Source organism: Carcharodon carcharias, chromosome 1 (genome assembly GCF_017639515.1).
Source record: "Carcharodon carcharias isolate sCarCar2 chromosome 1, sCarCar2.pri, whole genome shotgun sequence".
Classification (NCBI taxonomy): Eukaryota; Metazoa; Chordata; class Chondrichthyes; order Lamniformes; family Lamnidae; genus Carcharodon; species Carcharodon carcharias.
Window position 1 is genome coordinate 225,532,916 of NC_054467.1, and position 25,216 is coordinate 225,558,131.

Genomic DNA, 25,216 nt, shown 5'->3' on the forward strand with positions numbered 1-25,216 from the left:
TTAACCGCAACCCCCTCCCCCCCCCCCCCACACCTTCTACAATCATTTGTTAAAGGCATTGAGAGGCTGTTTAAACTTGTGATACAGATTTTGAAATTCATTTCCCTATGGCTTACCCTACTAACAACAACAGCAAGGTCTCTCAGTTCACCATTCGTTCCTATGAAGGCGCCCAGAGGTTTTATTAGCCGTTCCTACCAAAATAAAATTTCAAGAACAAGAGTAAACGGAAGATGATCATGAATATACCTTATATGCCCATCATTATACTTCCAGTGAATGTCTCATCTGTCAAGCTACACTGCCTGTCACATATTGATAGATTTTTAATCTTTCATTTATTAATGCTGAATTCCATAAATTGCCCTTTCAGTATGGTATCCAGTCACAGGGTCCTCTGCTCTCACAAAGACCAAACTAAGGGGTTCAAGTAGCCCTTAGCTGAAATTTCAAAAGCAGGGTGAACAACAAGAGCAAAATTGCTATTCAAACTGTAAGGCTGTTAAGAACATTGCCTAATGCAAAAATAACAACATAAAAATAAGATTTTAAAAATGTACTGTGCAACAGGTAATTATGGTACATTGGTGATTTAACATGTCATAGAAGTCACATGTCAAGACTACATTGCCTGCTTCAAACTCATATGGCATTTCCTTTTACATCAAACTTTACTGTGCACAATTTTTAAATCACAACCAGAAACTGTGGCAAGAAAAGATTGATATGGAGGTGTGGTCTCCATTTTACACATTAGGAAATGGTAATTCCTATACTAATTACATTAATAATAGAATAATAAAGTGATAAGAGGAAGCAACAATGGATAACTGCCAACACTGCAGCATTTTCTCCTCATAGTTTGGATTATTTTGTTGATCAATACACCTGCATAATCTGACATTAGGGATAAACTGTCACACAAACTTAAAGCAACACACTAGAAGCTTGATCAGCTTAGAAGGAAGAACAAAGTAAGTAGCCCATTTGTAAAATTGAGATATTCTACATGTTGGTTCATGGACCAGTAACTTAGTTCTGCTAGACTTAAAAATGTAAGCTACCTCCCACACAACCCTCAACTGCAATAAGGAAACAAAACTTTCCCAAGTTTCCTTCCCGTCCCAAACGTCTACAGGCCAAAAGGTATACAACAACGCCCCAAGGCATTTCACAGGTGCATCATAAAAGTATGACACCAAGCCACATAAGGACACATCAGGTCAAAAGACCAAAAGCTTGGTCTAAAAGGTATGTTTTAAGAAGTGTCTTAAGAAGGAAAATGATCAGCGGCAGAGAGATGTAGGGAGAGTTTTACAGAGCTTGCGGCCTAGGCAACTGAAGGCACTGTCACCTGTAGAGATGTACTACTGAGGGGCTTTTTTAGTTAAGCAACAGAACTGTGGATTAGCTGCCTGCTTCTAGCAAGGCTACAATACACTCTCTCCAGACTAGGAAAACACTGCCCCTTATAAGATTCCCCACGCTAGGTGTTGAGTGGCTGTTCTGAACACGTGACCCTTACTCAGTAAGGCTGGCCTTATAACAATTACCACATCACCAATGATGGAGCAATTATAATTTGGAATGCACAGGATGCCAGAATTAGAGGGTTGTGGGGTCGGAGGAAATTACACAAAGAGGGAGGGGCAAGGCCATGAAGGGATTTGAAAACAAGGATGAGAATTTAAAAATTTAAAATTTAAAAATCAAATTAGTACTTTATAAAGCAGAAGGTCCTATTTTCAGTTCCCAATCTTCCCTCATTTACTGTTCTCAGCCAAAAAAAGGCTTTTAGAGATGCTATGATTTGTTTGAGTGTCCTGAGGTTATGGTGGGAAAAAGGATTTCATATTCCTAAATGTTCAGTTCATGAATGTGGATGTTGGTTGGGAATAGTACTCTGCTGCTCAGGGACCATCTGTTGAAAGAGAAACAGAATTAACTTCCTGACAAAAGATTATCAGCCTGAAAGTTTAACTATTTCTCTCTCCACTAATGCTGTCAGACCTGCTAAGTATTCCCAACACCTTCTGTTTTTACTTTACACTTCCAGCATCCAGTATTTTAGTTTTGTTTCACCCCAGGTATCACAAATCTTCTGACACTCATGGGTGATGATCTCTTTATCATCGGCAAAGTTATGGAAGGTGTCATTGACAGTGCTATCAAGCAGCACTTCCTCACCAATAACCTGCTTACTTAAACTCAGTTTGGGTTCTGTTAGGGCCACACAGCTCCTGATCTCATTGCAGCCTTAGTCCAAACATGGTCTGTTATAGGGTGTTGGACACGATTTGTAGGTCTTAATGAAATCTTTGTAGTCTTAAGTAGGTTAACTGTTTATATTTATTAACTACAAGAACTATGCACATACATACAATAAAAAAGGTTCAAGCTAGGAGCTGTATCCATGCTTGCCTACGTACAAGGGTCTGTCCACACTAGAATGATCCCTAGGTGTGGGTCATGTGTCCTCTTACATCACTGTGTGGGCGGTACTATACTCAGTCCCACATTAACCGTATTTGTGCCAGACATATTCTACATCTCCCTTCAAGTCTTTATCCAATGTATTTCAAGTTATTCTAATTTACCTCATTCATTTATTTACATGGTTATCACTACCCCATCTCCCCTCTTCAAGTCTCTGAGTTCATAGGCTCAGGCAATCTTGAGGCCTTCTAACCTTCCATATCTCGTTTGCACTACTCCAGGAAGAGTGGTAGGCTTTTCGTTGCAGGTAAACTCTCTTTACTTGGAGGCTGTATCTGGCATCTGGGTATCTTTTTATCCTCTTTTTCCATTACTTAGTGTTGAACCGCTCTTTGTCGATTCAGCAGTTGTGGGGATAGGCGGTGGTTGATCCATTCAGTTTCTTGCAGGGTGGATGAACATTTGTGCTCATCTCCATGTCATTTTTCATCATCTTCCTAGGTTGTTGTGATCTCCTCTGATGGAAGATGGCCTTTCCTGTTATGAGGGTATTTTTTTTTTAGTAAGCTCACCTTTGCGTTTGACTGTGTGGTGTGATGTCAGCAATGGACAGCTGCTACTTGGTTCCAACATTATCTGTGGCACTACCATGCTGGCTGGGAGTTGAGCATTTGTTCTGTGGTCGCATTGTTGACTTCATCAGCAGTCGTCAGAGCCCAAGGTTGAGGCTCTTCCAGATTGCTCTTGTCCAACCTCCACTGGAGGTGTTGTGATAACCATCTGAGCGACTGGCTGGTCTGATCAATGAGGGCTTTTCAGCACCTGTAACATAAAAGGACAAACGTGCTTTGCAACGAGAAAAGACGGATCAGAGCTTAAGTCTCAGTCAGGATACTTTTTTTTTGTTTGAGCTCTTGGGAACTTGTAGTTCTGTATAATTTCTGACAGTGGTTGTCTTGATATCTTCTTCCATTTTGAGGAGATTCAGGGCTACACAAGCATCTCTGCTCAAGAGAGAAAAAGACTGGTTACAGACGATGTACATCAGCTCAAAGAGTTGCCGCCATATCTTAGTGATTCCAGAATTATGCCTACGACCAGAGCCCATAGAGTGGTGTGTCTGTTGTTCAAAGCCAGATATCTCTCAGCCACGGTTCTTTGTTCAATAGGACCGTAACACTGGCTCCCATATCCAATTTAAAGTTTGTGAGCTGGTTGTTAACTGAAATGTCCACATTCTAATATGAAAATCCTGGATCTTTGACCTCAACCTAGGAGCATGGCTGTGTGTCCTTTTGGTGTGCAGTCTTAACCTCATGAATCATCTCTGGGTCTTTTATGTGTTTAGATGTTTTGGCCTTGCACAGTTTGCCAAAGTGTCCGATTCTGTTACATTGAAATCTTTGGGCTGAAATTGCAGGACATTGATCGCGTCAGTGGGGGGATTTTGCTCCACAGTGCTGGTATGGTCACTTTACTGGTTGGTTAGGGTATTCTTTCCCTTGGCCTGGAATATCCCCATTTCTGTGCTGCTTAACTAACTGGACTGTGTGGTTTCCTTTGTACCATGGTTTACTTTCTCCTATTAAAATGGACCTGTGCTGCACACGGAGTTCAGACTGCCTAACGATCTGGATAGCTTTCTCAAGGGTTAGGTCTTCCTTTGCTTGAAGCATGTCATAAGACCATAAGACATAGGAGCAGAAATTAGGCCATTTGGCCCATCGAGTCTGCTCCGCCATTCAATCATGGCTGATAAGTTTCTCATCCCCATTCTCCTGCCTTCTCCCCGTAACCTTTGATCTCCTTACCAATCAAGAACCTACCTATCTCGGTCTTAAATACACTCAATGACCTGGCCTCCACAGCCTTCTGTGGCAATGAATTCCACTGATTCACCACTCTCTGGCTAAAGAAGTTTCTCCTCATCTCTGTTCTAAAAGGTCTTCCCTTTACTCTGAGGCTGTGCCCTCGGGTCCTAGTCTCTCCTACTAATGGAAACATCTTCCCCCATGTCCACCCAATCCAGGCCTTTTTAGTATTCTGTAAGTTTCAATCAGATCTCCCCTCATCCTTCTAAACTCCATCGAGTATTGACCCAGAGTCCTCAAACGTTACGCCACAGAGGGAGGCCATTCGGTCAATCGTGTCTACACCGACTGTCTAAATGAGCATTGTGACTTAGTGTCATTGCCCTGCTTTTTCCCTGTACCCTTGTACATTGTTTCTATTGAAATAATCATCTAATCCCCCCTTGAATGCCTCATTTGAACCTGCCTCCACCATACTTCCAGGCAATGCGTTCCAGACTCGAATCATTCACTGTATGAAAAAGTTCTCTCTCACATCACATTTGCTTCTTTTACAAATCACTTTAAATCCATGCCTTCACATTCTCGATCCTTTGACAATGGCTGCTTGGATCAAATAATCGCAGACATCGGTTTCAGTGCTATGCTTTAGGGTCGCGAAAACACTGAATCCTGGCCTTTGCTGGTCTTTAAGCTGATCCTTTAGTTGTGATTCTTCCAAAATAGTTAATTATTTTTTCCTTTTTGGAATGAGCACAGATGCCACGGGCTCAGGCGCCAGTTGGGAATCTGGTTTTTCCGAGAGTTTTTAAATGGCATTTGTCCAATGAAGGATGGGCAACAAATGCTGGTCTTGCCAGTGATGCCTAGACCCCCATCAAAGATTTTTTTTTAATTCTGACCGCTGAGCTATTTAAAAGTTTCTCAGGATTTTATGTATCCTGGATTTTAAAAGTTTTAACTTACCCATGCTAGGTCTGCTGACTCTGTGCTCTGGGAATTGAAGTTGGATCCCCTGGAGTCTTCTGCTACAGTGAGGAATTTTAAATTTCTGCTTTCAGCTTCCACGCCTTTCTTTGGAGCTTTTCCTAGGCAATTTTCTTCTGCATGTCTGCTTTGAGCTTTTCTTTAGGTCTGTATGCTTCTTCGAATTTTTCTTTAGTCTTGCAGGATTTTTGTTTTCCTCTGCGTTTTTTTGTGAGGTTTTGGGTTTTTCCATTCACTGCCACCATGTTGTAGGGTGTTGGATACTGTTTGATAGGTCTTAATGAAGTCTTCATATAGTCTTAATAAATACGTACAGTCAACCTACTTAACTACAAGAATTATATAAATATATACAGTAAACAGTTCAAGCTAGGAGCTGTCTCCATGCTTTCCTGTGCAGATGACTCCGTCCAACACTAACTGCAGGTCACGTGTTCTCTTACTGTGTGGGCAGTGCTATAGTGTCACTTTAACCCTATATGTGTCAGACCCTTATACTATATTGACAGAAGAGCTGAATTCAAGAGGTGAAGTGATATTATCTGCCCTTGACATCAAGGCAGCATTTGATTGACCATGGCATTGAGGGGCCCTAGCAAAACTGGAGTCAAGGGGAATTAGCGGAATCTCTCCGCTGGTTGGAGTCATACCTAGCACAAAAGAAGATGGTGATTGCAAGTCAGTCATCTCAATCCAGGGACATCGTTGCAGGAGTTCCTCAGGGTAGTGTCCTAGTCCCAACCATCTCTAGCTGCTTCCCTTTTGCTCACAGGATGGTGTTTCTCATCTTAAGGATGGCAATATCATCTGTCAACACTGAAAAGGACATTTTCAACAACTCATTAACCACGAATCCACAGGTGCATCTGATACTCTCCAGGCTATCCCCAGTATCCTGAGGTAGAATTCATAGGTGAACCACCATCAATGGAAGAGCTGCAATAAGTAATTAAATGGATGAAAAACATCATGGGGATCCGATGGTATTCCAGCTGAGGTCTTCAAAGCTGGTGGACTTTTGCTCACATCAAGACTCATGCACTCACTCTACTGATTTGGGAGGAAAAAGAACTCCCCCACACCTGACTTCAGGAATTAGACAATTGTAACTATACTCAAAAAGATGATAAATCATGCAATGGAAACTGTCAAGGTATTTCACCTCTTTTCTGTAGCAGAGAAAATCCTGACATGCATTCTCCCGAATCGCCTACTTCCTGTGGCTGAGGAAATCCTCTTGGAGACATTGTGGTTTTAGACCTTCCAGAGAAACCTCTGACATGGTCTTTGTTGCCAGACAAATCCAAATAAAATGCCAAGAACAATACCGGGAACCCTTCATTGCATTTAATCGACCTGACCAAAGCATTTGACTCAATAAATTGCAAAGCTTTGTAGATTGTCCTCCAGAATTTTGGATGTCCAAGAAAATTCAGCACAATCCTGAAACTGCTTCATGATAATGACTTTTTTAAAAAAATACATTCACAGGATGTGGGCATCGGTGGCTAGGCCAGCATTTATTGCCCACCCCTAATCGCCCTTGAGAAGGTGATGGTGAGCAGCCTTCTTGAACCAACAGTGCTGTTGGGGAGGGAGTTCCAAGATTTTTACCCAGTGACAGTGAAGGAACAACGATATAGTTCCAAGTCAGGATTTGTGTGGCTTGAAGGGAAACTTGCAGGTTGTGGTGTTCCCATGCATCTGCTGCTCTTGTCCTTCTAGATAGTAGAGGTCATGGATTTGGAAGGTGCTGTCAAAGCAGCCGTGGTGAGTTACTGCAGTGCATCTTGTAGACGGTACACACTGCTGCAACTGTGTCGGTGTTGGAGGGAGACAATGATTAAGGTGGTGAATGGGGTACCAATCAAGTGCCAATCAGCTTTGTCCTGGATACCATGAACTTTGAGTGTTGTTGCAGCTGCACTCCATCCAGGCAAATGGAGAGTATTCCATCATACTCCTGACTTGTGCCTTGCAGATGGTGAAAAGCTTTGGGGAGTTAGGAGGTGAGTTACTCTCTGCAGAATTCCCAGCCTTTAAACTGCTCTTGTAGCCACAGTATTTATACGGCTGGTCCAGTTCAGTTTCAACACTCAGTTAATGGTAACCCCCAGGATGTAAATAGTGAGGGATTCAGCGATGGTAATGCCATTGAATGTAAAGGGAAGATGGTTCGAATCTCTCTTGTTGGAGATGGTCATGGTCTGGCACTTGTGTGGCATGAATGTTACTTGCCACTTATCAGCCTAAGCCTGAATATTATCCAGGTCAGGTCTGCAACCTGACTGGGAGATACAAAACAGATTATTGTCAAGCAAAGTTGTGTAATAGACCCCATATTATTTATAATCTAATTTACTGCGGCTATTCACTTCAAAGATCAACAGGCCTCTGGTGTGAGTGCTCAATACCGCCTTGATGGATAACTCTTTAACCTCAGGCACCTCCATCCCAAAAGCAAACTGACCAACATAGATAAGCATGATCTACAGTTTGCAGATGACTGCAGTGTTGTTGCCCACTCTGCACCAGGTTTGCAAGCACTCTTGACTTCTTCAATTCTGCAAACATGAGACTCAGCCTGTCCTTGAATATTGCCAAAACAAAACTCATTTCAGCCTACACCTGGTCAGTCAAATATTCCACCTCCCATATATGAAGGAGAGACTCTGGGATATGTTGAACACTTCCCATACTATATAAAAACAAAAAAACTGCGGATGCTGGAAATCCAAAACAAGAACAGAATTACCTGGAAAAACTCAGCAGGTCTGGCAGCATCGGCGGAGAAGAAAAGAGTTGACGTTTCGAGTCCTCATGACCCTTCGACAGAACAGTTCTGTCGAAGGGTCATGAGGACTCGAAACGTCAACATTTCCCATACTATGGCAGTCTCTTTTCTCAAAAGGGCCCCATTGATGAGAAAATACAACACCAGATCAGCTCCGCCAGCTCAACCTTCTACAAACTATGGCAGCAAGTGTTTGACAACAAAGACCTTCGCAAGTCAACAGAAGTCCTACTGCACAGAGCAATTATTGTCACCATACTCCTGTATTGCAGTGAGACCAGGACTGTGTATCAATGACACTCAAGAGTGCTAGAGAAATTCCATCAGCAATGTTTCTTCTGGTTCCTCAGGATTCAATGTGAGGACCATCAAACAAAAGCTAGTGTCCTTCTTGAAGCCAGCTCCACAGGTTTTCAGGCAAAACTCTCACAAAATCAACTTTGATGGACCGGATACAATGTCTGGATGGCTGAATAGATTTCCCCTGCCAGGTCTAGGGGACATAGTTTAAAAGTAAGGATCTCCCATTTGAGACAGAGATGAGGAGAAATGTTTTCTCTGAGTGTTGTCAACCTGTGGAATTTTCTTCCCCAGAGAGCAGTGGAAGCAGGGACATTTAATATTTTTAAGTCTGAGTTAGATTGACTCCCTGATCAATCAAGAATCTAAGGAGGAAAGTAGAGTTGAGGCCACAATCAGATCAGCCATGATCTTATTAAATGGTGGAGCTGGCTCCAGGGGCCAAATGGCCTACTCCTGCTCCCAATTCTTGTTTTCTTGTCAAAAACAGAAAATGCTGGAAAAACTTAGCAGGTTTGACAGCATCTGCAGAGAGAGAAACAGAGTTAACATCTCAAGTCCGTATGACCCTTCTTCAGAGTGAAAGTGCGATGCAGTGTGAAGGGCAAGTTGTCAGTATTTTGAACGATCGGTAGCAAGCTCCTCCGGGTCATTAATGTCAATGCTGTCATGCTTCAAAGAGAGCTTCAGCGCATCTTTGGAACATTTTCACTGGCCATTTGAGAGTTGATTAAACAAGATACAAGAACAGAAGAAAACAAGATAAAAGCAAAATTCTATGGATGCTGGAAATCTGAAATAAAAACAGAAAATGCTGGAAAAAATCAGCAGGTCTGACAGCATCTTTGGAGGGAGAAACAGAGTTAATGTTTCGAGTCCGCATGACTCTTCTTCAGAGGCTTCAGATAGCTGCTCCTGGGAGGAGCTTGCTACCAATCGTTCAAAATACTGACAACTTGCCCATCACACTGCATCGCACTTTAAGTCATAATGATGATGCAAAGCAGTGATGGTAAAGGAAAGAAAAGGAAGCAAACCCTACACTGAATCCCATTACCTCATGAAACATCCTGTGCCATGTTCTCGAAGATCTGTGGGTTGAGAATTGATATGAAGATCCTTGGCAGAAACTTGCAACCCCGAGTAAACACCATCCTTGGCTATGAATGTTAAAATCCACTAAGTCAAAAATATTCAACGAATGACCAGATCACAGAGGAAACACGGTAATAATTATTTGTTTTAGTTCTCATTTTATGGCACTCTGTCTCTGTACTGAACACTGTACTTAGCATCAACAAATGTGGTGTCTTTGGTACTGAATGTTTTTGCATTAGCACTCACTCTCACATAGGCATAGCAACATCAAAGATCTCAATAATGTGGTCTGATGTTGAGGTTATTTACCAGACATTGTTGGATTTCAGGTGGCATATTCATATATAATAACCTATATCCTGACTCACCGAAGGATCTTGGTTGTAATTCAGGCTGTTTACTGCTATTTCATTAGATGAATCTTTGACAGCATCTTGAATCATGCCTCGCAAGTCAATTATCTGGCCCTGTGTATAATTTAAGAGGAAAAAAATTAAGAAAACTTGCTAGTGTCAATATCAACATCTGTCTAGACATCAATAGCTCCAAAAGTGAGTATTTTAGCACCTACCCGTCTGGGATGAAGTCCATCTCCAACTTTAATGGTAGACACATTCAGACCAAACTCTGAGGTCTCAGGAGGTGTAGACTGACCATTCTCCTGGATGAATCACCAATAATAATAGCATTATATATTAATGGATCAAACTGCTCAAGTCATCAATAGTTCATTTCTTTAGAGCTCCAAAATTGATGAAGGTCCCTGTTTTGGACAGAATTCTTTCAAACTAAACGTTCAGATGAAGAGAAAATAAAAGCATCAGAAATAGGATTGAATTCCTTCCACTGTATTGTCCTGTATCTTTTCTATCTTATTTTCTAAAGAAAAAAGTAATTTCAGTCTGTCAGACATCCTTCATTTTGTGCTACTCTCCCTTTCTTCTATTTCTCCTTCTCCAGGGGCAGAATCTTTGGGTCGGCAAGTGGGGGTAGGCCCTGCTCGCCGACGCGTAAAATGGTGTGCGATGACGTTGGGTGCGCATCCCGACGTCACCACGCATCATTTATTCAGTTCAGCGGGCGCACACAGGAGTCGGCTGCGCGCCCGCCGACCTGTCAAAGGCCTATTAAGGCCATTAAATTGAAATACTTAACTGAGCTGCCCATCTAACCTTAAGGTTGGCGGGCAGGTGAAGAGCCCAGGCGGCTCTCGCATTTTTCATGAACCTTCATCCATAGGTGGATGAGGTTTCATGAAGATTTTTAAAATTCACAGCAAGGGCTTGGGAGAAGGAAGCAGCAAGTGTGAGGGACACAATTGGGGGAGTCAGGGAGTAGGATGTGTGGATATTGGGAGAGGCAGCGAGCCGGAGGATTGGGGAGGTGGCTGGAGGTTCGAGGAGGCGACAGGCTGAGCGGTTGGGGAGGTGGGCGATGAGCTACAGGGTCAGCGAGTAAGAGAGGCAGCGAACTGTAGGGGCAGCGAGTGGGAGGGAAGTAGAAAGAATGCTACCTGGAGAAGTAGCAGGAGTAGTAAAGGGAGGCATTTGCAGACTGCAGCAAATGTCATGCGGCAGAATATCATGTGGTCTAACGCCCAGGTTTAGCGCCAACCAGATTTGGCAACCTTAGCTTGGGACAAGGGGATTCAGAATTTCTTTGATGAGCAAATGGAGGAAGTTCTAAGTAAAGATCAATGTGGAAGCGTACACTGGCAGTTGCACCATAGCTCAGAGTAAAATGACATTAAGAGAGGTGGCTTTTGGAGAAAGGTGGCTATATAAATCAAGTGCATTGAGCAATTAAATTTCAACTATTTAACTATGAAGAAGATTCCAACTGAAGAAGCATTAGGATCCAGTTAATACCTGCAATTCTGCACGAAATACAAACACATTCCTGCACTGCCACCCAGTGGCTTTATAATACAACTCTTTGCAGGCAGACAGGCTACAGCCTGTTCAAAACTTTTGACCAAAATTAGTGTCAAATGAGTACTATCTGAGCAATAACAAAAATTGCTGGAAAAACTCAGCAGGTCTGACAGCATCCATGGAGAGAAAGACAGAGTTAACGTTTCGAGTCCGTACGACTCTTATTTAGAACTCAAGAGATGTAAAAATGTGGTGAAATATATACTGTTTAAGGGGGGTGGGACAGGTGAAGCTGGATAGAAGGCCAATGATAGGTGGAGGCAAAGGAGAGATTGCAAAAGTTGGCATAAACAAAAAGTCAAAGTTGATGGTGGTGATACAGGCAGTATGCTGTCAGACCTGCTGCGTTTTTCCAGCAATTTTTGTTTCTGCTTCAGATTTCCAGCATCTGCAGTATTTTGCTTATATCTTAGTGTTTAATTGACTGCCACTTTTCTTCCAGGAATGCCTATCTTGAAGAAGCACTGTTCTTCTCTCTGACAGGGTTTCTGCTTATCTCTTTTGCCCTGTTCACCTTCATTGCTGTCCATTTCCCTCCTAGTGTTTGACAAGGTGTTTACTAAAACTGGCTTTCACAGCCATATTTCCTTCCTCAGTGACTGATCTGTCTCCGACTTAACCCACGTGGATTCCAACTGAAGTTCCATCCCTCATGTTTCGAATCCATCCAGGATTATAGGTATCTCCGGGACATACAACGCTCCTCGGACTGCTGTTCTCGCCGCATCCTGTGATCCACATTCAGTGCCATGTGCTGCCATATGAACACACTCGACCTCCAGCAGCACCAACTCACCCTATCTCAAAGCTGTCCTTGCCCCCAGTTTCATTTTATTCTTCGTATCATCCAACGCTTTAACAAGAAACTTTGTCTCTTTCTTTCAGGTGCTAAGGAAAGCAAGCTCCAACAACTTGTTGATACCAACACCCATCCAGGACCCTCCACCCCTTCCCATCCTTCTGACCCCATCCCGTCTTCTAATCCCTGCCCTGGCCGTATATTCACCATACCCCCTGACCTTCCCCTCTCTGATGCTGAACGTTCAGTACTCAGCAAAGGACTCAGTTTCATACCCTTACGCCCTCACCTCAATGAACTCTGGGGTCAGCATGAAGCTGAACTCTTCTTCCGCCACCTTCATCTCCGTGCTCACTCCTTTGGGCAGGAGTCCTCCCCCATTCAATGGATCCTTTTACCTGCCTCCAGTATTCTCCCTCCATCTGGACCCCTCCCTCTGGCCTCTTAGTTCTCAATGAAAAGATCAAGAGCAGGTGTCGGCGTGACATCGGCTGTCTCAATTTCTCTGCTCCTCTCACCAACGTTAACCTGTCTCCTTCTGGACTTGCCGCACTCCATTCTCTCAGGTCCAACCCTGACTTTGTTATCAAACATACCGACAAGGGTGGTGCTATTGCTGTCTGGCGCACTGACCTCTACCTCACAAAGGCTGAGGGCCAACCCGCAGACACTTCCTCTGGACCATGACCCCATCAAGCCATTGTTTCCAGGACTGTCATTGACCTCATCTCCTCTGGAAATCTTCCCTCCACAGTTTCCAACCTCAAACTCCCAAACTCGGACAGCCCGCTTCTACCTCCTCCCCAAAATCCACAAACAGGACCGTCCCGGTAGACCGAATCTGTCAGCCTGTTCCTGCTCCACAGAACTCATTTCTTCCCATCTTGACTCTGTTCTCTCTCTGTTTCTCCAGTCTCTTCCCACCTACATCCACGATTCCTCTGATGCCCTACATCATATCAACAATTTCCAGTTCCCTGGCCCCAACCGCCTCCTCTTCAGCATGGACGTCCAATCCCTCTACACCTCCATCCCCCACCAGGATGGTCTGAGGGCTCTTCACTTCTTTCCCGAACAGAGGCCCGAACAATCCCCATCCACCACCACTCTCCGTCTGGCTGAACTTGTTCTCTCACTGAACAATTTCTCCTTAAACTCGTCTCACTTCCTCCAAATAAAAGGTGTGGCTATGGGTACCCGCACGGGCTCCAGTTATGCCTGTCTCTTTATGGGGTATCTGGAACATTCCTTGTTCCAGCCCTACTCAGGCCCCATCCCACAACTCTTTCTTCAGTACATCAATGACTGTTTCATTGCCGCTTCATGCTCTTGTTTGGACCTGGAAAAATTTATTAATTTTGCTTCCAATTTCCACCCCTCCATTTCACTGTCTGCCCGCCTTCCTGAATATTTAAATGGGGCGGGATGACATTGGGGGGGGCAAGCGGGCCCCACCCCCAGCTCGCTGACGGAAAAATTCTGCCCTATGTATTTTACTGTTGCCTTAACGAAAGCGCAACTGGGAGTTAGATTAACTATGGGATTTAGAAGTTATCATAGTAGTAGTTTGTAGATCTATGTATGAACTTAAAAATTTCTTCTATTAATAAAGGTTTAATTTAGTTTTGTAAGAAGGTGGTCTTATTACTACCGAATTCAAGGCACCTCGAAATTTATACAAATTGCAAAACAGTTGTGGCAGCTGTTTCAAATTTCTCTTTGGGATTTGAGCAGCTCTGCATTTACCATCGGCTCAGCCATAACACTATTACCTCACAGTTCACGTATTGTCCCTGTAATTTTTTTCCCCTCTATCCAGTGTCTCTCTATCCTTTTTATAAAACAGCAACCAGAACTGTACATAGTACTCCATGTGCGGTTTAATCAACACCAAATACAAGCTTTGTATAAAAGAAATTTTACTTTTCAATTCTATCCCTCTGGAAATTAACCTTATTGCTTGGTTTGCTTTTGTTATGGCCTTATTGACAGGTGTCACAATATTTAGCGTTTAGTGATTTGGGTGTGCGGACTCTTTACTCCTCTACCCTATTAAGATATTTATTTTCCATATTATACGTGGCCTCTTAATTCTTCGTAATACCTCAAATGTAATATATTTATCTATGTTGAAACTCATTTGTCAATCAGAAGCCCATTCTGCAATTTATTAAATCTTGTCATTTGTAGCAGCCCTCTTTGGTGTTGACTATTCCTCCCAATTTGGTGTTGTCCACAAATTTAGAAATTAAGTTTCTGATTCCAAAGTCCAAATTATGAATATAAATTGTGAACGGTGGTCCGAGCACCGATTCCTGTGAGTTCCCATTCCCCATCTTCTGCCACTCTGAATAGCTATCCCTATATTCTCTGCTTTCTATTTTGCAGCTAGCTAGCCATTCTGCTATATGTTCCCGATTCCGCATGCTCTGACGCTATTCATTAGTCTGTCATGTAGTATCTTATCAAAAACATTTTTGAAATTTAGGTTATAATACATCTACTACATTACACTTGTCAACACTGTTAGCTCTTCCAGAATTCAATGAAGTTGGTCAAACAAGAATGGCCTCTTTCTATGCTGTAAATCTCTCCATGTTTCTAAGGTTTTCCCTTTTGAAATCCATGTTGACTCTTCATCGTTATTGAATTTTTGCTTTTCACATGGTATTCTATTTTCTCTTTTAGTAGATGCCATTATTTTTATTACCACCAATATTAAGCTGGCTACTCAATAGTTCCTGGACATGTTCTATCTCCCTTTTAAGTATGGTATAACATTATCTATCTGCCAGTCCATCCAGAATATGAGTTTCATCCTCTAAGTTTGATCAGTTTGTTTAATATTTCTCCTTTTTCAATTTTATTTGTTTTATTCATTTACAGGATGTGGGGATTGCTGGCTAGGACAGCAATTATTGCCCATCCCTAATTGCCCTTGAGAAGGTAGTGGTGAGCTGCCTTCTTGAACAGCTGCAGTCTCTGTGGTATAGGTACACCCACAGTGCTATTAGGGAGGGAGTTACAGGATTTTGACTCAGTGACAGTGAAGGAACGGCAATATATTTCCAATTCAGGACGGTGAGTAGCTTGGAGGGAAACTTTGAGATGGTGGTGTTCCCATATGTCTGCTGTCCTTGTCCTTCTAGATGGTAGTGGTCGTGGGTTTGGAAGATGCTGCCTAAGGAGCTTTGGTGAGTTCCTGCAGTGCATCTTGTACATGGTACACACTGCTGCTACTGTTCGTCGGTAGTGGAGGGAGAGGATGTTTGTGGATGTGGTGCCAATAATGTGGTGCTTTGTCCTGAATGATGTCAAGCTTCTTGAGTGTTTTTGGAGCTGCACTCATCCAAGCAAGTGGAGAGTATTCCATCACGCTCCTGACTTATGTCTTGTAGATGGTGGACAGACTTTGGGGAGTCAGGAGATGAGTTACTCATCACAGGATTCCTAGCCTCTGACCTGCTCTTGTAGCCACAGTATTTATATGGGTAGTCCAGTTCAGTTTCTGGTCTGGTTGGGAGGCAGTGGTATGGGTATTGTCACTGCCACTGCATTAGTATTCCAAAGATCCAAGGTAATGATTACAGGAACCCGGGTTAGAATCCCACCACGGCAGATAATAAAATTTGAATTCAATAAAAGGTCTGGAATTAAAAGTCTGATGATCACCATGAAACCATTGCTGATTGTTGTAAAAACCCAGCTGGTTCATTAATGCCCTTTGGGGAAGGAAACCTTTTTGTACATCCTTACCTGGTCTGGCTATATGTGACTCCAGATCCAAAGCAATATGGTTGACTCTTAAAAATGCTCTCTGAACAAGGGACAATTAGGGATGGGCAAGAAATGCTGGCCTAGCCAGCGATGCCCACATCCCATGAATAAATAAAAAGAAAAAATGGTAACCCCCAGGATGTTGATAGTGGGGGATTCAGCAATGGTCATGCCATTGAATATTAAGGAACGATGCTTATATTCTTTCTCGCAGGCACTTGTGTGGTGCAAATGCTACTTATCACTCATCAGCCCAAGCCTGGATATTGTCTAAGTCTTGCTGCATTTGGACTGCTTCAGTATCTGAGGAGTCATGAATGGTGCTGAACATTGTGCAATCATCAGCGAACATCCTCACTTCTGACCTTATCATGGAAGGAAAGTTATTGATAAAGCAAGATGTTCAGAGGGAGTTGCCCTGGGAGTCCTCAACATCAACTCTGGACCCCATGAAGGCTCATGGCATCAGGTCAAACATGGGCAAGGAATCTTCCTGCTGATTACCATATACTGCCCTCCCTCAATTGATGAATCAATGCTCCTCCATGTTGAACATCACTTGGAGGAAGCACTGAGGATGGCAGGGGCATGTACTCTGGCTAGGGGACTTCAACTTCCATCACCAAGAGTGGCTTGGTAGTGCCACTACTGGCCGAGCTGGCTGAGTCCTAAAGGACATAGCTGCTAGACTAGGTCTGTGGCAGGTGGTAAGGGATCCAACAAGAGGGAAAAACACACTTGACATCCTCACCAATTTGCCTGCCGCTGATGCATCTGTTCATGACGGTATCGGTCCCAAGTCTGGGAAGAGTGTCCTGTAGTCAGCATCGCAGTGAAGCAGTCTGCGAGGAGTGTCCTGCAGTCAGCAACGCTGTGAAGCAGTCTGGGAAGAGAGTGTCATGCAATCAGCATCACAGTCTGCACTGGAGTGCTGCTTTGAAAGATTGGTGATCCTTTGAGCACTGTCGGGCAAGTATTTACTACTTTTATCGCTTATAGTTTTTAAGGTCTTATTTTGTGGTTCATCATTTGTAAGGGATATATTCTGTAACAACAGGGAGCAGGGAAGGAGGGCCCTAGAGTAATTGATATTATTTGATATTAAGTATCTTTCAAAAGGTTTAATTTAATTTAAAAGGATAAGTCCTGGCAGGAGAGCTCAAAGCTATGTTGTGCTTCTCCGGCTCTACGTAGGAAGCCAGGAACATTTCCAGTGCCCCGGGCCAGCACGTGTGCAGTAAGTGTCTCCAGTTGCAGCTCCTGGAAGCCTGGGTTTCAGAGGTGGAGCAATGGCTGGGGACACTGTGGAGCATCTGCGAGGCGGAGAGTATCGTGGATAGCACGTATAGAGAGGTGGTCACACTGCACGCTAAGAGTCCACAGGCAGGAAGGGAATGGTTGACCACCAGGCAGAGCAAGAGGACTAGACAAGCAGTGCAGGAATCTCCTGTGGCTATTCCCCTGCAAAAAAGATATACCGCATTGGATCCTGTTGAGGGGAATGGCCTCTCAGGGGAAAGCAGCAACAGCCACATTTGCTGCACCACGGTTAGCTCTGCTGGACAGCGGAGGAGTAAAAAGTGTGGGAATGCAATAGTTACAGGGGATTCAATTGTAAGGGGAATACATAGGCGTTTCTGTGGCCGCAAACGAGCCTCCAGGATGGTATTGCCTCCCTGGTGCTAGGGTCAAGGAAGTCTCAGAGCGGCTACAGGACATTCTGAAGAAGGAGGGCGAACAGCCAGTGGTCTTGGTATTATCAGTACAAACGGCATAGGTAAAACAAGGGATGAGGTCCTAAAAGCAGAATATAGGGAGTTAGGAAGTAAGTTGGAAAGTAGGACCTCAAAAGGTAAAAACAAAAAACTGCGGATGCTGGAAATCCAAACAAAAACAGAATTATCTGGAAAAACTCAGCAGGTCTGGCAGCATCAGCGGAGAAGAAAAGAGTTGACGTTTTGAGTCCTCATGACCCTTCAACAGAACACAAAAGGTAGTGATCTCAGGATTACTACCAGTGCCATGTGCTAGTCAGAGTAGAAATAGCAGGATATATCAGATGAATACGTGGCTGAAGAGATGGTGTGAAGGGAAGGGTTTCAGATTCCTGGGACACTGGGACAAATCTGGGGGAGGTGGGACCAATATAAACTGGACGGGTTACACCTGGGCAGGACCGGGACTGATGTCCTAGGGGGAATGTTTGCTAGAGTGGTTGGGGAGGGTTTAAACTAAAATGGCAGGGGGCTGGGAACCTATGCACGGAGTCGGAGGAAGGGGAATCAAGGACAAGAACAAAAGACAAAAAGCGGAATAAGAAAAGTGATAGGCAGAGAAATCAAGGGCAAGAATCAAACAGGGCCTCAGTGAAAAATAGTGGGAATGGGACAAGTAATGTTAAAAAGACAATCCTTAAGGCTTTGTGCCTTAACGTAAGGAGCATTCACAATAAAGTGGATGAATTAACCATGCATATAGATGTAAATAGGTATGATATACTCAGGATATCGGAGACATGGCTGCAGGGTGACCAGGGATGGGAACTGAACATCCAGGGGTATTCAGTATTTAGGAAGGACAGACAAAAAGGCAAAGGCGGTGGAGTTGCATTGTGGTTAAAGAGGAAATTAATGCAATAGTGAGGAAAGATATTAGCTCAGACGATGTGGAATCTGTACGGGTAGAGCTGAGAAAAACTAAGGGGTAAAAATCGTTAGTGGGGGCTGTATACAGACCCCAAACTGTAGTGGTGATGTTGGGAATGCCATTAAACAGGAAATTAGAGATGCATGCAATAAAGGAACATCTGTAATTATGGGTGACTTTAATCTGCATAAAGATTGGGTAAATCATATTAGTAACAATATCATAGAGGAGGAATTCCTGGAGTGTATACAGGATGGCTTTCTGAACCAATACATTGAGGAACCAACTGGAGAACAGGCCATCCTAGATTGGGTATTGTGTAATGAGAAAGGAATAATCGACAATCTAGTTGCGCTCGTAGGGAAATGGTGTTGGGGAAATTGATGGGATTGAAGGCCGATAAATCCCCAGGGTCTGATAATCTACATCCCAGAGTATTTAAGGAAGTGGCCCTAGAAATAGTGGATGCATTGGTGGTCATCTTCCAAGATTCAATAGACTCTGGAACAGTTCCTACAGATTGGAGCGTAGCTAATGTAATCCCATGATTTAAAAAGGGAGGCAGAGAGAAAACAGGGAATTATAGACCAGTCAGCCTGATGTCAGTAGTGAGGAAAATTCTGAAGTTCATTATAAAAGATTTAACAGCTGAGCACGTGGAAAACAGTGGCAGCATTGGACAGACTCAGCATGGTTTTAAGAAAGAGAAATCATGCTTGACAAATCTACTGGAACTTTTCAAGGATGTAGCTAGTAGAGTTGATGAGGGGGAGCCAGTGGATGTGGTTTATTTGGACTTTCAGAAGGCTTTCGACAAAGTTCCACATAAGAGATTAGTGTGTAAAATTAAAGCACATGGGATTGGGGGTAGTATGTTGAGATGGTTAGAAAACTGGTTGGCAGACAGGAAACAAAGAGTAGGAATAAACAGGTCTTTTTCCGAATGGCGGGCAGTAACTAGTGGGGTACCGCAGGAATCGGTGCTGGGACCCCAGCTATTCACAATATATTTTAATGATTTAGATGAGGGAGCTAAATGTAATATCTCCAAATCTGCAGATCACACAAAGCTGGCTGGGAGGGTAAGCTGTGAGGAGGATGCAGAGATGTTTCAGTGTGATTTGGACAAGCTGAATGAATGGGCAAATGCATGGCAGATGCAGTATAATGTGGATAAATGTGAGGTTATCCACTTTGGTAGCTAGAACAGGAAGGCAGTTTATTATCTGAATGGCTATAAATTGAGTGAAGGGAATGTCAATGAGACTTGGGTGTCCTTGTACACGAGTCTCTAAAGGTAAGCATGCAGGTGTAGCAGACGGTAAAGAAAGCAAATGGTATGTTGGCTTTCATAGCGAGAGGATTCAAGTACAGGAGCAGGAATGTCTTGCTGCAATTATACAGGGCCTTGGTGAGACCAGACATGAAATATTGTGTGTGGTTTTGGTCTCCTTATCCAAGGAAGGATGTTCTTGCTATAGAGGGAGTGCAGCAAAGGTTTACCAGACTGATTCCTGGGATGACGGGACTGACATATGAGGAGAGATTGAGTCAATTGGGATTATATTAGCTGGAGTTCAGAAGAATGAGGGGGGATCTCATAGAAAACTGTAAAGTTCTAGCAGGATGTCCCCGATGGCGGGGGAGTCCAGAACCAGGGGTCACAGTCTTGAGGATACGGGGTAGACCATTTAGGACTGAGATGATGTGGAATTTCTTCACCCAGAGAGCGGTGAGCCTGTAGAATTTGCTACCACAGAAAGTAGTTGAGGCCAAAACATTGTATGCTTTCAAGGAGTTAGATATAGCTCTTGGGGCAAAAGGGATCAAAGGATATGGAGAGAAAGCGGGAGCAGGCTATTGAGTTGGATGATCAGCCATGATCATGGTGAATGGCAAAGCAGGCTCGAAGGGCCAAATGGCTTACTCCTGCTCCTATTTTCTATGTTTCTATGATGGGGAAGCCCAGCACATCAGTGCAAATGATAAGGCTGAAGGTAAAACTGGTTGGAGTAGTACGTAACATAAAGAAAGATGGTTGTGGTCGTTGGAGGTCAGTCATCTCAGGTCTAGGTCCAGGTCCACTGCAGGAGTTCCTCAGGGTAGTGTCCTAGACCCAACCATCTTCAGCTGCTCATCAATGACCTTCCTTCCATCATAATGTCAGAAGTGGGGATATTCACTGATGATTGCTCAATGTTCAGCACCAGTCGTGACTCTTCAGGTACTGAAACAGTCCACGTCCAAATGCAGCAAGACCTGGGCAACATCCAGGCTTGAGCTGACAAATGGCAAGTAACATTCATGCCACACAAGTACCGGGCAATGACCAGCTCCAACAAGAGAGTATCTAACCATCACCCCTTGATATTCAAAGGCATTACCACTATCCCCCACTATCAACATCCTGGTGGGGTTACCATTGACCAGAATCTGAACTGGACCAGCCATATAAATATTGTGGCTACCAGAACAGGTCAGAGGCTAGGAATCCTGTGGCGAGTAACTCACCTCCTGACTCCCCAAAGCCTGTCCACCATCTACAAGGCACAAGTCAGGAGTGTGGCATGATACTCCCCACTTGCCTGGATGACTGCAGCTCCAAAACACTCAAGAAACTTGACACCATCCAGGTCAAAGCAGCCCACTTGATTGGCACCACATCCACAAACATTCACTCCCTCCACCACTGACATAAAGTAGCAGCAGTGTGTGCCATCTACACTTGCACTTCAGGAATTCACCAAGGCTTCATGGCACCTTTCAAACCCACAACCACTACCATCTAGAAGGACAAGAGCTGCAGATAGATGGGAACACCACCACCTGGAAGTTCCCCTCCAAGTCACTCACCATCCTGACTTGGAAATATATTGCCGTTCCTTAACTGTCGCTGGGTCAAAAACCTGGAACTCCCTTCCTAACAGCACTGTGGGTGTACTACACCACATGGACTTCAGCAGTTCAAGAAGGCAGTTCACCACCACCTTCTCAAGGACAACAAGGGATGAGCAATAAATGCTGGCCCAGTCAGCGAACCCACATTCTGTGAATGAACAAACAAAAGCAGCTGAAGAAGGTTGGACCCAGGACACTACCCTGAGGAACTCCTGCAGTGATGTTCCTGGAACTGAGATAACTGACCTCCAACAAGCACAACCATCTTCCTTTGCGGTAGGTATGACTCCAACCAGTGGAGAGTTTTCCCCTGATTCCTATTGATTCCAGTTTTGCTAGGGCTCCTTGATGCCACACTCAGTCAAATGCTGCCTTGATGTCAAGGGCACTCTCACCTGACCTCTGGAGTTCAACAGAAATATAATTTCTGATCTCATCTTCTGATGTCTTGTCCACCTGATCCATCTTCCTGGTAAATACTGAAGCAGAATAAATATTGAATATTTCTGCCATTACACTACTGCTGCCTGTGATTTTATTTTGACCTTAGTAGCCTTATTCCTATCCTGACGTTCCTTGTAGTTATGTATAGTAGAATATGTCGCTATCTTGTTTAACATCCCTTCATAATTTAAGTTCATAATTCATCTTTGCACTCCTAATTGTGTTTTGACTTCTCACATCATCAGTGGAAGATCATTATAGTTATACAAGTTGAATCCAAACCCAAGCTCTAGAAGAGAAAGACAGGCAATACTCAAACATACTGTATCACTCATTTCCTGGGCATGAGCATTTTCTCGTACCTTATAGGCCTCTAATTAAAAGATTTAAATCTTTTGAGTTATAAATGTTACAGGTCACATTTCAGTTAACAAAATTTGCTGATACTGACCTGTTTTTGAGTTTTCTGCTCAGTCTTTTTCATTCCAATTTTGGAACATGGACGTTGTACCATGGAGATTTTAGGGAGTGCCTTAGAAGTATAGCTTAGTGTCCTAGAATTGAATAAGAATGTGGTAGAATATTTAATTTAGAAAAGTTATGCAACATAGACTGATGTAGGATATATGCATGGATATATAAAAAATTTTACATCAGTGTGTATTTCCTGTTGACACAAATTAGTTCCTGTTGTCACACTTTTTAAAAATCAGCTTTTCCATTATAAATTCTATATCCACATTTATGTCAACTTGACATGTATATACATTTTCATGACAGATGTGATGACAATACTACTGGTTTTCCCAATTCCACAGCCTTAATTGCAAATAAGTGGCAGGGAGGTATTCATGGGATATCCGAGCAATAGAAGCTGTGATTTTCCTAGCGGAGCCAGAGGAGCACAAACACAAAAGGAATGTTTTACACTTATCTTGGAGAACCTCTTCATTCTTCCTGTTGGCTTACGAACTACTTTAGCCTGACTGAAAAACTATACCTAGAAAGTTATGCTAGCTTCCCTGCACAGACCCTAATTAAAACGTCAGAACCTTCAGATTAGCATTTATCATGAGGTTCCTGCCCGAGCCCAGCAACCACATCTTTGCCTTGCAAAATCAACAATGCTAAGATCAAAGATCAACAGCACAGTCACTCCATTTAAACTGCCCTCTAGCTCCATTCTTGCCCAGTAGGGAAGAGTTAAAATTTCCCACTTGGACTTGCTCCCCATTCTCAATGCCATGGAAAATTGATTTGAAGTTATAAGTATAAGGGCTTTGCAATGCTATTGTGAGAGGCTTGGTGGGACGATATGGAATAATCCACTGATGCACAAAATGTGAAAAGTAATTTATTTCTTCTGAGCGTTCCAATAGGAACCACTTTACTCTCAAAAAAACTCTAGTATAGTTTGTATTGCTAATTTCATTTATCTAAAAAAATGTTTTGTTTAATCATGTAGATCTCTAAAATGTGTACAAAGCATGATAAAGTTTGAAAACCTCCACATAAAAATAATTTGAAAGGAGTGTTGGTTTTGATAGGTAAGGGATGGAAAGCACACAACATGAAAAAGTTCTTCTGCAATCTATTACTTGGCCCAAATATGTTTAGCCCAAACAGAAAAATTTTTTTTCCAAATTCATTCACAGAATTTGGATGTCACTAGCAAAGCCAAGAATTTATTTCCCATTCCTATTTGTCCACAAGAAGGTGGTAGCAAGCTGTCTTCTCAACAACTGAGTGCTATGCCATTTCAGAGGCAGTTAAGAGGTGCTGTGAGGTCTGGAGTCACACATAGGCAAGACTGGTAAGAATGGCAAATTTCCCTCCCTAAAAAGATGTCTTGTGGCGCAATGGTAGTGACCCTTCCTCAGAGCCAGAAACTCTGGGTTTGAGTTCCATGCTGGGATTTAATGGCCATAGAAGGTGCATTTATAACGTAGTCAAACAGGTTGATTATCAATCTGCAAATCCTTCCAATATGCCTATGGCACGCAGTAAGAGTGGGGGAGCCTCCTGGTCAGCTAGAACCTGCAGGAGGCAATGGCAAACCACTTCCATACCCTTACAAGCATAACCATGGACCAACACATGGGAGTCCATGATCGCCAATGCCGTCTTAGAGAATGGTACTTGAAGAAAGGGAAAGGATGTTAGTGAACCAAATTGGTTTTATTTACAACAATACGGTTGTTAGAGTCACTTTAACTGATACTAGCTTTCTTTCTAAAATTCCAGACTTTATGTAATTAACTGTATTTAAATTCCCCAGCTGCCATGGTGGGATTTGAACGTCTCCAGATCATTACTCCAGCTCTTTGGATTACTAGTCCCATAACACAAGCACTCTGCTAAACTTCCCAGAATTAGGAAATTTAGTTTCATTCCCTGCTTGAGCCACACAAGTTCGTAAGTGAAGATCTGAGAAACTAAATAGGCGAAATTCACCATTCAGAAACAAAAATTTGTTCGATAATCTGAAGCCATTCACACAATATATGTATGTATCTTTTAATATTTGCAGATTTTTATATTTTTCAATAGAGCTTTTGTTGCTTTCAACCTCTGGTCTATGTGGCAATATTCACCATTTTAAAATGAGCTCAGTATTACATAATTAAGACTATATAAAATCCAGTAAATAAATCAATGCAAGAGGGTCATTTTTAACGTCATTTTTACTTTGAGAACAAAGTGTAGGAAAGATATAGCTTCCATATCACAGAGAACAAAGTCCATTTAAACACAAAGAGAAACAATTCCAGTCAAACATTGTAACCTTATCAATTTAAATTGTCTTCTTACATGTTTTGCCATTTTGTTTTCAAAGGGTTTATTATTTATTTGCATATTTTTTAAAGTGGGAAAATACTTTAAATCTTTGATTTCTAAAATTAGAAATGACAGAAAACTAGAAGCTCAAGTGCCAGTGTCTGAGGATTCCCAAAAATATAAATATTGTGTGACAGTTTCTATCATTATCAGCCTGGCTGCATCCCATGCCACTGAACCCACAGCAACTTAATATTCATGGTGTAATACTGAAGGAGCAATACCCTGAGAATTGCCTTAAACATATCTTCCATTGGAGTTGGTAATCAGGCTGAATGCTAGGAAAAAGGGCTAATGCTAATTAAACTATGAAAGCTAGTACAAACAAAATATTTGCTATCAGGGCCAGAAAGCAAGCCACTAAGTCCACAGAGCTTGCAAAGGGGGAAAACATAAGTGCCTCAATTTTCCTGTCGGCGATTTGGGGGCAGGGCCCGCTCACCGACGGGAAAGT

At 42.9% G+C, this 25,216-nt stretch overlaps 1 protein-coding gene across 3 annotated transcripts in view; it reads right to left on the bottom strand.

Annotated features, from left to right (window-relative positions):
• The window catches only part of katnal2 (katanin p60 subunit A-like 2), a 99,885-nt gene that overhangs the window by 47,079 nt on the left and 27,590 nt on the right, over nt 1-25,216 (bottom strand). For 2 of the 3 annotated variants that reach the window (XM_041193357.1, XM_041193185.1), the window contains exons 5-8: nt 22,376-22,478; nt 9,998-10,087; nt 9,795-9,893; nt 117-194 (exon numbers count right to left, since the gene is read on the bottom strand). In XM_041193357.1, the coding sequence (XP_041049291.1) occupies nt 117-194; nt 9,795-9,893; nt 9,998-10,087; nt 22,376-22,478 (370 nt within the window). The remainder of the gene's footprint in view (nt 1-116; nt 195-9,794; nt 9,894-9,997; nt 10,088-22,375; nt 22,479-25,216) is intronic. The other variant, XM_041193269.1, reaches the window with a different exon arrangement.